This window comes from Dermacentor variabilis, chromosome 4 (genome assembly GCF_050947875.1).
Source record: "Dermacentor variabilis isolate Ectoservices chromosome 4, ASM5094787v1, whole genome shotgun sequence".
In the NCBI taxonomy this organism is placed as follows: Eukaryota; Metazoa; Arthropoda; class Arachnida; order Ixodida; family Ixodidae; genus Dermacentor; species Dermacentor variabilis.
The window spans coordinates 235,068,479-235,081,120 of record NC_134571.1 but is presented as its reverse complement, the minus strand read 5'-3'; the positions used below and the strand labels follow the sequence as shown (position 1 = coordinate 235,081,120).

At 45.1% G+C, this 12,642-nt stretch overlaps 1 protein-coding gene across 4 annotated transcripts in view; it reads left to right on the top strand.

Annotated features, from left to right (window-relative positions):
- l(2)k09913 (transmembrane protein 53-like lethal (2) k09913) overlaps positions 1 to 12,642 on the top strand; it is a 200,202-nt gene that overhangs the window by 127,361 nt on the left and 60,199 nt on the right. The window contains exon 5 of one of the 4 annotated variants that reach the window (XM_075691107.1): positions 710 to 961. The exons of the other annotated variants lie outside the window; for them this stretch is intronic. Within the exon in view, the coding sequence (XP_075547222.1) occupies positions 710 to 931 (222 nt within the window). The 3' untranslated portion in view covers positions 932 to 961. The remainder of the gene's footprint in view (positions 1 to 709; positions 962 to 12,642) is intronic. 4 annotated transcript variants of the gene reach the window in all.

Here is a 12,642-nt window from a genome sequence, read left to right as displayed (position 1 = left end):
ATCCTGCCTGGTCCTTTGGTTGACAGAAGTTTAAGGTGCTCCTGATTCTATTTGCGATTACCTTAGTAAATACTTTGTAGGCAACGGACAGTAAGCTGATTGGTCTATAATTTTTCAAGACATTCGAATACTTGCAATGAACCTGCTATAATTTGCACTTAGACGTGTTCAGTGTCACATCTGCCAGGGATAGGTGCACATAATTACTGTGTTAAGGTTATCTTGCAGGAAAGATTGTCATTCACGGTAATGAATACACCGATAGACGGCAGTCTTCGTCAAAAAGGCGAGAGGCCAGCTGGTAGACAATGAAGATAATGAAAAAGAGAGGGCTGAGAACTGACTGTTGTGGGATACTAAATTTTACGGTGGTTGTAGCTGACTGCCTCTGATGAAAGAAAGAAAGGCAGTTTGGCAGCAGTGCATCTTGAACACACAACAGCTATTTGCTTTGCAGCTGATCGTTCTCGTCGCTGGACTAGCCGCACGTGGAAATAGTGATGTAACGCCTACAAGATTGAGGAGCTACATCGCCCTGGCCTTGCAACGCTCTTATTGGACACCTACGTGGTTCCCTTGGTGCCTTTTCTACCTTATGAGGGCAGCAGGACAGCACAGCTGGCTTAGAAAAGTGGTGGATCGACGACCAGGCTTGCACTTCAGCAGCAGTGCATCTTGAGCACACAACTAATAGCTATCTTCTTTGCAGCTGATCATTTTCGTCGCTGGATTTGCTGCACATGGAAAACGTGGTGTGACGCCTATAAGATTGAGGAGCTACATCGTCCCGACCTTGCAACACTCTTATCGGACATCTACGTGGTTCCCTTGGCGCCTTCTCTACCACAAGAGGGCAGCAGGACAGCACAGCTGGCTTAGAAAAGCGACGGATCGACGACCAGGCTTGCAGTTTGGCAGCAGTGCATCTTGAGCACACAACTAATAGCTGTCTGCTTTGCAGGTAAGCACTATTCGTTCCAAATCCTCCCACTTAAATTTATGCATCGCTGCCAGACTGCAGCCAACTGCACCTCAAACTTTTCTCTTCTTTACATGCATGGAATAGTGCTACAGTGAAAGCTCATTAACTCGTTCGGAAATGCTAATAATACTGGGGGCTCTATTGGTCCCGGCCAAAGTGCATGTTAGTCATGGGACCAAACCTGTGGTAATTCGTCATAATTTGGCCCCGCACCGCTTAATTCGGACAAATGCTGACAGCTGCCACTACACGAAAGTGTGGTAAAGCAGTGCTGGCACCACTGGAGCGTAACCAAAACCTGAGAGGCATCGCCATTGTCGTCAATTAGTGGGGGCGATCGCAGCGTCACCGAATGTCGCTATCTTCTTTCTTCGCTCCACTGCGCCTTCGACGCCATTTTCCCTTCTGTTGTAGAGTCGGCGTCATCTCTTCTTGCAGAGTTTTCTTTTTTCGTTGTGACCTTGTTTTGCATGCCACCACCATCGTGTGCTACAGTGATGAAAACACCGGCAAAGCGGCAGAACAAGTACAACGCGTTGTACTTGGTCACTGCATTGCTGCTCTGTTGTAGGAAACTTGTAAATGGGTGAAAATCTGCTGAAATCACTTGGACAGGTGCTTGTGGACAAACCGCTGGGTACTGTTAAGGAACTAGCTAAAGTCTTGCTTGAGATGACCTCAAAGCTAGAAAGTATCACAACAAGCACCAGAGTTGACATAAAAAGCTTAGTAGAAGACAACAAACAGTCTCAGAGGGACATGCAGAACATCAAGACATCCATGGATGTCATGAATAGGACATTTGAGCAACTCAGGACTGATGTGCACAATGTGCACCGTGAACTATCAGAAGTGAAACACCAGCAGGCTAGCATTATTGGCGATGTGCGCCAGCTACAGGGGGAAGTAAGAGAAATGCGACAGGAGATAATCGAGCTCACGCAATACATTCGTTGGAACAACTTGGAAATAAGAAATGTTCCTGTGTCGGCAGACGAATCGTTTTCAGACATGATGCAAAAATTAGCGACTTGCTTGAAGATGGAACTTCGTACCGAAGATATCTATGTAATGCATCGAGTTCCGACTAAACACAAGGCTCAACAGAACATTTTGGTAAGATTTACCTCCACTGCAGTCCGAGACAAAATGATAAAGAATGCCAAGAAAGAGAGATTGCCTACATCTGCCCTTGGTTTCCAAAATAATGAGTCCATATTCATTAATGAACACCTGTGCCAAGAGAATAAGATTCTTTTCGCAAAAGCTCGTCAAGCGAGAAGAGAGAAAAATTGGAAGTATGTTTGGGTATCGCAGGCCAAAATTCTAATGTGGAAAATTGAGAATTCTCGTGTACTGCACATCATTTCTGAAGATGACCTGAAAAAGGTAGCTTAGGAGCCTCTCAAGTTAAATCTTGTTTGTCACATCAGTCGTGGGGTTTTCAATTCGTGATGTTGAACGGGAATTCCACAAAACCCAGTGTATTTCGATACTTCAATGTAACATTAGTAGTTTTCGTAGAAACAAAGATATACTTTTTTCCTTTTTGGCACAGCATAATTTTACTTTTGATGTAATTGGTTTAACGGAAACGTGGCTAAGAGAAGGTGAGCACATCTCCATTCCGGGATACAGTCTTGTAAGCAATCCCAGGAATGCATTATCACATGGTGGTGGAGTGGCTCTACTAATCAAGCAGAGGTACCCTTTAGGATAATTACCGATACTGAAATTAGTAACAGTGCGGTTGAATCTCTCTTTGTTCTTTTAGATTCATGCATAGTTGTTGGTGCAATATACCGGCCACCATGCTCGAGTCTGCCCGTTTTTTATCAATCGTTAGAATCTATCCTTTCCACCCTAAATACTAAGAGCCATAGTACCATCACTGTTGTTGGTGACTTTAACATTGATATTAGCAAAGACAGGAACTATGAATACTCGCACCTTCTGGAGTCATACAATTTTAAGAATACAATCCGTGAACCTACTAGTGCAAATGATTCAGAAACCCAACCGTGGCAATAACGTTCTTGACCTCGTTTTCACATCCATCCCGAAACAGTTGCATCAGTTTCTTTGATGCCTGGTTTTAGTGATCATCTACTCGTTAACCTCACAATAGAGCTACCCTTATGCAAACGCACTACAACACCTAAGCGCATACTAAATTATAAGAAGGCGTATTTCACTGCCATCAACATAGATTTGGAGAATTTCTACAGCTTGTTCATGTGTAATTCTGTTTCCCGACCTGTTGAGGAAAACTGGAAGCTCTTTAAGGAAACACTAATGCAGCTTACACATGCTCATATTCCGCTAATTCACTTCCGGGTAAATAGTTCAAAACCATGGTATCACAGGACGCTACGCTCATTAAAAAATAAAAAGAAACGCCTGTTCAGAATTGTTAAGGTGGCAAGGAACCCCATTGGCGTGGTTAAAACATAAAGAGTCCGAAAAAGATTATTGCTGTAACATTGGTAGCGCTAAGCACAAATTCTTTTCACATGACCTCCAATCCATGATGCAAAATAACCCTAGAAAATTCTGGGCAGTGATCTCCCCTCAAAAAGACTCTAGCCGAATTTCACTCCAAGACAATACCGGAGCACCTATTTCAGAAGAATCCTCAGTTGCTTCTAATAATTTTTTATCTCGATGTTTACACACGAGGATTACTCTACCATTTCCGCAATCACAGACGTAAACTACAGGTATATGGCACCTATAAAGATTGATGCCTCCGGCATGTCATCTCTAATTAAGAAACGAAAGGTCTCTACCTCAGCCGGCGTTGATGGTATAAATAATAAAATTTTAAAATATACATCCACATATACAGCCCCCATTCTATCACGCATTTTTTAGCAATCCTTATCCACAAGAGAACTACCATGTGACTGGAAAATCGAGAAAATCATTCCCATCTTTAAGTCTGGTGATAAAACTAGGATAAGTAATTACCGAACCATGTCATTAACAAGCATTCTATGTAAATTACTAGAGCATGTCATAGCATCTAATATTGTGCCGCACTTAGAAGCTAACAATTTCTTATATCCGAAGCAACACGGTTTTAGGAAAGGACTTTCCTGTCAGACTAAACTAATCAAATTCACTAACGAGCTATTCACATACATAGACAATGGTTTCTAGGTTGACAGTATCTTTATTGACTTTGCTAAAGCCTTTGATCGCATTCCCCACTCTAGATTAATAGCCAAATTATCATCATTACATTTAGACAGCCTTACAATATCATGGATAAGAAGCTTCCTCACATCCCGGCCGACTAACACCAACTAGGCCAAAGTGAAGTTCTTCTGAATCCCGCAAACAGTTTACGTTTACTGACAATCATTCTTCTTCCTTGGCCGATGTGTCATCTGGTGTACCTCAAGGTAGCGTGCTGGGTCCGCTATTATTTCTCATCTACATAAATGATTTGCCATCCAACGTAACATCAGCAATCAGATTATTTGCTGACAATTGCTTGACAATTGGGCGCCCGGGACAACCATCATTCAGACGAAGAGTCATGCGAGAGGGTACAGCTGCGACCTCATCGCACCTCACGAGAAGTCACAGAGGCAGTTTTGATACTGGAGGACGTTTGCCTGGGCAGTTCTGACAGCTTGCGGGCTGTTGGCCACTTGGAAGAGTTGAGAAAAATTGTGATGTCAGCCGGAATCTGCGTGAAAAAGCAGATGACTATTGCAAAATACTTCAGCAAATAAAGGTATGCTTCTCCAACTTGATTTTAATGTTGTTTTTCCAGTTCATTCCTTATTTCACCATTCGGATAATTCTGACATTTTTCCCGGTCACGTGAGATTCGAATTAACAAGCTTTTACTGTATAGCCCAGAAGCCCCATGTAAAAAAGGCTGTGTACAAATTGCACGCTGAAATAATTGAACTCAGAGAAATAAAAGAAGGTATAGAAGAAATAAAAGAACTGAAACAGGAATTTAAGTGCTTGGGAACCTTGAAAGAAATAATCCAGGCAGTTGTAACAGAAACATAAAACAAAGTACTTAAATTGCAAAATGCTAAGCCGAATCAAAAACTAGAGGAGCTTGAAATGAACCAGTGTTCCAACAGCTTAGAAATCAAGGGTGTTCCTGTTGATGCTCAGCCAATAACTATTGTTGAGAAGATCGGGCAACCTGTTGCAAGGAAGTGCAAGATTCTGATGTTGATGCATGCCATAAGGTACCCAGCGAAACATAATTGTTCAATTTGTGCGCCGCATCAAGACAAACGGTTTTCTTGCTTAATCACGAAGGAAAAAATTTGATACCAGAGTGTTTGGCTTTGATGAAAATAGTCCAATATTCATTAATGAGCACTTGACAAGACAAGGCATCATCATCATCCTGTTTTATGTCCACTGTAGGACGAAGGCCTCTCCCTGCGGTCTCCAATTGCCCCTGTCCCGTGCCAACCGATTCCAACTAGTGCCCGCGAATTTCCTAATTTCATCGCTGCACCTAGTCTTTTGTCGTCCTCGATAGCATTTTCCTTCTGTTGGTACCCATTCTGTAACACTAATGGTCCAGCAGTTATCTAACCGGCGCATTACATGACCTGCCCAACTCCATTTTTTTTTCTTGATGTCACTTAGAATATTGTCTATACCAGTTTGTTCTCTGATCCAGGCCGCTCTCTTTCTGTCTCTTAATGTTATGCCTAGCAATCTTCGATCCATCACTCTTTGCGCGGTTCTTGACTTGTTCTCAAGCTTCTTTGTCAGTCTCCAAGTCTTTGTCCCATACGTCAGCACTGGTAAAATGCACTGATTTTACACGTTGCTTTTCAATAATAATGGTAAGCTTCCCGTCAGGAGCTGACAATGCCTGCCGTAAGGGATCCAATCGATTTATATTATTCTATGAATTTCCTTCTTATGATCAGGGTTCCCAGTGAACAGCTGACCTAGCTGAACATACTCCTTCAGAGACTCTAGAGGCTGACTGGCGATCCTGAACTATTGTTCTCTTGCCAATCTATTCATCATCTTTGTCTTCTGCATAGTAATCTTCAACCCCACTCATACACTCTCTCTGTTAAGGTCGTCAATCATTTGTTGTAACTCAACTGCAGTGTGGCTGAATAGAACAGTGTCTTTGGAAAACCGAAGGTTGCTGAGATATTCGCTGTCGATCCTTATACCTAAGCTTTCCCAGTTGAATAGCTTGAATACTTCCAAGCACGAAATAAATAGCATTGGAGAGATTGTGTCTCCCTGTCTGACCCCTTTCTTTATAGGTATCTTCCTGCTTTTCTTGTGTAGATTAAGGTAGCTGTAGAACCTCTGTAGATATTTTCCAAGGTATTTACGTAAGCGTTCTGTACTCTTTGATTACCTAATGCCTCTATGAATGCTGGTATCTCTACTGAATCAAATGCCTTTTCGTAATCTCTGAAAGCCATATAGAGAGGCTTATTGTACTCTGCGGATTTCTCAATAACCTGATTGATGACATGGATGTTATCCATTGCATTGTAGAATATCCCTTCCCGAAGCCAGCCTGTTCCCTTGGTTGGCTAAAGTCCAGTGTTCTATGGGAGATTATTTTGGCAAATATATTATATAATACTGGGAGTAAGCTAATGGGCCTATAATTTTTAAATTCTTTAACGTCTCCCTTTTTGTGGATTAGTATAGTGTTTGCATTCTTCCAAGTTTTCTGGGACCCATGCACTCAATAGACACTTCGTATAAAGAGCCGGCAGTTTTTCAAGCATTATGTCTCCTCCATCTTTAATGAAATCGACTGTTATTCCATCTTCTCCTGCCGCTCTTCCTCGTGTCATGTTTTGCAAGGCCCTTCTGACCTCATCGCTAGTTATAGGAGGAGTGACTGTGTCCTGTTCATTACTGTTTCTAATGCAGCTATCCCAACTTCTCTGGACACTGTTCAGGTCAGTGTAGAATTCTTCCGCTGCTTTTACTATACCTTAGAGGTTGCTGATGATATTACCCTGCTTATCTTTCAGTGCACACATCTTAGTTTGTCCTATGCCAAGTTTCTTTCTCACCGATTTCAGGCTGCGTCCAGTTTTTACGACTTCTTCAGTCTTTCTCACATTATAGTTTCGAATGTCTCTTATTTTTGCCTTGTTGATCAGTTTTGACAGTTCCGCAAATTCTATCCTATCTTTTGAGTTGGGCACTTTCATTTTTTGTCATTTCTTTATTAGGTCCTTTGTTACTTTGGCAAGGTAAGTGTTGTAGCGGGTGGCAGAGTGACGGAGACGATCCAAGAGCACGTACCGCACTGTTTTATTTCAGCGACAGCGAACTAGATATATAGGCTGCTTGCCTATGACGTAACATAAAAAGAATGAATCATGTTTGACACGTGTGGCACAGCACTTCATATCACTTCTCCCTTTCTTTTAAAACTGAAGTCTTTGCACGGGTCTTCGTTGTCGGGTAGACCTCCGTAAGACCGGCGGACTTGAGGGAGAGAGAGCCTGTTTGGCTGGGAGGGACGTTCGAGGTGTTGTCGAAGGAACAGGCGCAGCGCCACTTGCTTCTGGAGTGGCCAGGCTGTACAGGGCTTCTGGCGTTGACGTGGGCCGATTCTTGTTGTCCGGGCTGGGTTGAAGCGAGTCGGGAGCCTGCGCTTTTGGGGTTACGGGTGACACAGGCACGCGACGGAAAATTTGGTCGAAGTGACATCTGGCTAGGCCATCTGGAGTGTCGACCGTTACAAGGCGTGAACCCTCTATGCTCTTGACGATGCCTGGACGCCAACGCTTCCCTTGGCCAAAGTTGCGCACCCACACCTGGTCGCCGGACTGGAATCTGGGAGGCTGCGAGTAACTCTGAGGTAGAGAAGGGACGCAAGTATCCAAGCGCGAACGAATTTGGTAGTTCAGTAGCATCTCTGAAGGAGACTTGCCGCACGGTAGTGGGGTACGTCGAGTGCTTAAGAAGGCCATTCTTTATTGTGTGGACCACACGCTCTGCGAGACCATTAGATTGTGGTTGGTACGGCGCACTACGTAGATGAGTTATGTTGTTGACAGTCATGAACTCGGAAAACTGCTGACTTGCAAACTGAGGCCCGTTATCTGATACAACTGTTTGCGGCAAGCCAAAACGCGAAAACAATTCTCGAAGCCACGCAATTGTGACTTCGGTGGTCGCCGACTTGACGGGAAGTGCCTCAATCCATTTTGTATGCGAGTCGACGACTATCACCAGCATGCGTCCCTCTATCGGTCCAGCGTAATCAATGTGAAGCCTTGACCATTTGGTTCATGTTTCTGGCCAACAGATAGGAACCTGTCGATGGGGCATTGGCTGAGCTTGTACACATGAGATGCATGAACGTGCAAGGCTTTCGATCTCGCCATCCAACCCAGGCCACCAGAACAGCGTCCGAGCCAGTCTTTTCATCGCAGATGCACCCTGGTGTGACCGATGTAGCTCAGCGAGCATGGAGAATCGCGCTTTGCGGGGTACGACGATGCGATGACCCCAGTAGAGCAGGCCTTCTACGCTTGACAGCTCCAGTCTTCTGCAAAAATAAGGTTGAAAGTGATTGTGACACGGTGACAAGCGTTTAGGCCATCCATTCAGTACAAAGTGCTGCACAACGCTAAGGTTTTCATCTCCGTTCGTCAGCGCCCGTATGGCATCCGCTGGCACGAACGAGCTGTCAAGGGTCTCCGAAGACAACACGTATTCTGGTAAGGTGCCCGATCGACAAACGTCTGTTATCGGCACGGGCAAGCGGCTGAGTGCGTCCGCGTTGGCGTTTTCCTTGCCGGCCTTGTACTCTATGCGGTAGCTATATTGGCTTAGAAACAGAGCCCATCTCTGAATACGTGCCGATGCCATTGAGGGCACAGGTCGATCTCGTAGAAGTCCCACCAGTGGTTGGTGGTCCGTGACCAATATAAACTCGCGGCCCAGCAGGTAGTCTCGAAACTTTGTTACTCCGAATACCAGTGCGAGCGCTTCCTCTTGAGCTGAGAATAATTCTTTTCGGCGTGTGTTAACGTGCGTGAACGGAAGGCAATGGGCTTATCCAATTTTCCAATTCGGTGCGAAATTACGGCACCTAAACCCGAAGGTGACGCATAGCATTCCAAATGCACTGGTTGGTTGGGATCGAAATGCGTCAGAACAGGCGAACTCAGAAGCGTTTGTTTAGCCTTGAGATATGAATTTTCCTGCGCCGTTCCCCAGTGCCATTTATGCTCTTTTTCAAGCAAAACATGCAACGACGCCAGCATCGTTGACATGTGTGGCAAGAACCGGTGATAATAAGTCAACAGACCCAAGAACGAGCGCAGTTCGCTCACATTCGTAGGCCGTGGCGAGTCGCGTATTGCTGCTAGGTTCTTCTCAAGCGGATGCAAGCCGTCTTTGTCAATGCGATGGCCCAGGTAGACGATTGAGTCTTTGCGAAAATGGCATTTTTTGGCCTTCAGCTTGATACCATTTTCTTGAAGTCTGCGCAAAACGTCCCGAAGCACCGAGCCATTATCGTCTTGACGCTCCGCTATCAATACATCGTCCAAATACACCTGCACGGCTGGAAGACCGGCCAGGACCGTTTCCATGCGCCGCTGAAAAATCGCGGGAGCCGAGGTAACTCCAAACGGAAGACGGTTATAGCAGAACAACCCCTTGTGAGTGTTTATCACGGCCAGCTTCCTCGCCTCCTCATCCAATGGGAGTTGGTTATAGGCATCCTTAAGGTCCAGTGTTGTGAAAAATGATCCCCCACGTAGTGACGCGAAAATGTCTTCAATGTTTGGTAAAGGGTACTGCTCAGTTATGCACGCAGCATTGATTGTGGTTTTGAAATCGCCGCAGATGCGAAGGGACCCGTCTTTCTTCAATACTGGTACGATTGGCGCCGCCCACTCAGAATGTGCTATGGGCGATAATATGCCTTGCTCTACGAAACGGTCCAGCTCAGTTTCCACTTTTTCACGAAGAGCATAAGGAATTGACCGCACCTTGTGGAACTTCGGTTGGGCGCCTTCTCGAATGTGGAATTTCACAGGTGGCCCCTGAATGTTTCCAAGTCCTGGCTCAAAAAGGGCAAGAAACTCGGTCCTGAGGCTGTCGGGATCTGCTGACGTCGATTGAACCTCAGCGAGAAACCCGGACAGCAAAAGCGAGAACGCTTGGATTAAGTCCCTTCCGCAAAGGCTGGGACCCGAGTAGCCTGTAACTATCAGAGTGGCAGGTACGGTCTTCCCCACAAAATGGGCTTCAAGGTGCAGTTCACCGACAATGGGTAGTTTGCCCAAGTAACAGTTGAGCGTATGTTTGCATTTCGATAAGCGTGGCCAACTCAGACGGTGCTTTAGATACACCTCCTGCGGAATTATAGAAAACGGTGATTCCGTGTCAATAATCATGTTCAAAGGCACGCCACCCCAGCGGATAACTCTGTGGAACGCCTGGAGCAAAGTTTTCCCGTGATTTCTGCAATGTGAAGACTGATGATATATCGCCTTCCTGCGTTGCGGATACAGCGCTCTCATAATGAACTGCGTTAGCGACGCCATCGCGCCTACGACCAGCCCGGAGCCCTGACTGGGAGCGGCATTTTCTTGCGAAATGACCAGTCTTCCGACAGCGAAAACACTGCTCCTTTTTGTGCGGACAGTCGCTTGCTTCGTGATCGTAGTTTCCGCAGCGTGCGCACTCAGTATGGCTTTGCTCATCTTTGGTGAAGGTCTGATATCGGCGCGATTTACTTCCTACAGTGCACACCGCTGCCTCATAATCAGGTCTAGTCATGGCGCTTACTTCCAGTGCGGCTGTCTCTGCCGCTATGGAAATCGTTTCAGCTTGGGCAAGTTTGAGCTCAGTTTTTTCAAGCAGCGTCTGCTGCACCGCCCGATTTCGGATGCCACAAACAATGCGGTACCGTAACATACGGTTCAAACTGGTGCCGAAGTGACAATTATCCGCAAGCTTACGTAGCTCAACAATATAGTCCCGGACAGATACACTTGCAGCCTGATTCCTTGTAAAGAACTTGTAACTTGCGGCAACCTCATTAGTCTTTGGCGCATAGTGGTTATTTAGGATGGTAAGTGCGTCTTTGTAACTCAGGGCGTTTACTTTCTGGGGGGCGCACTATCCAGCAAGAACACCTACCATCTTCGTTGACAGTGTCGAAACCAAGAGCGCCCTTTTCTTATCCTCTGTCTTAATACCATTTGCTTCAAAAAATGCCTCCAGTCGAGTCAAGTAAATATCCCACTTGATTTTGGTCGAAACTTGGGGTACCGAGGCTCGTAGCCAGGGCCATGACCGCCGATGCTCCGTAGACTCGATTACTTTCAGTACCCAGCAGGACTCCCAGCGCTACCGAGACGCCACTGTTCGTGGCGGGGGTTCCGCGGGATGGTCACCCTCGGCGCCACTGTTGTAGCGGGTGGCAGAGTGACGGAGACGATCCAAGAGCACGTACCGCACTGTTTTATCTCAGCGACAGCGAACTAGATATATAGGCTGCTTGCCTATGACGTAACATAAAAAGAACTAATCATGTTTGACACGTGTGGCACAGCACTTCATATCATTAAGCAGTCCATAAGTGCTGCGAAACAAAGGAAGAATGAGGTTGGTTGGAAATATGTCTGGACCACTGGGGGAAAAGCAATGGTGAAGCGCAATGAAACGTCTCCTATTCTACATATCTTCAGCATTGAAGATATCAGCAAAATGATAAGCTAATATTTTTCTTGTTTTTTTCTTGAGAATGACTTTTTATGGGTTGGAGTCCAGATATGGCTTCGGTCGATAAATGTCTATATCATGATTATGTTTCATTTGGAAATATATCTGCCAGTTTACAAAAACATATTTCCACGAGCACGAGCACTAAAAAACAGCGCTAAACAACAGGACAAGTGAAGGGACACAGACAATATTTCCATATTTCATTTAACCGTCCAAAGTGCAAAAGTTAAGCAAGAAAAATATTGAAGAACTGCTCCAACAGACCAAAACTTGTCCCAATGTGCCCCTTTTTACTTGCACGTGGTTATCTGATAAGGATTACCTCCTACGATTCAAGAACTACACCTGTCACAAACGTAACCGTACTTATGCAAGACGTGGTGGTCTAGTAGCCTATGTTCAAAATGATCTTAACTTTAAAATTGCAGATTTCTTCTTAAATAATCATAATGTTGAATGCCTCACTATTCTCTTAAAGCAGGGACCTTTGCAGTAGTCTACAGACCACCCTGTGGCAACAAAAAGGAATTGTTTTCCCTTTATGGATAAGCTACTATCTTATCCCAGTGGGACAGCAAAATCTTCGCCATACTAGGTGATTCAAACATAGATATGATGACTGAGAATACAATATGACAATATAACCAGCTGCTGTACTCTTACGCATGCTCGAATATTATAACCTTGCCAGCATGAGTAACAGCACATAGTGCCACCTTGTTAGACATCTTTATCACTAATGTACATGTTTCTTCTGCGACTGCTGGTGTCATGTCCTCTGACATAAGTGATCACCTTCCAATCTTTTGTTTTCTGCCTTGTTCCCAGAAATACAAGCAAAATGTGCCCGTATATTCCTGCCCCCTCGTCGACCAAACAACGCTAGCCTATTTTCGCTTTCTTATCCGTGAAAATAACTGGGA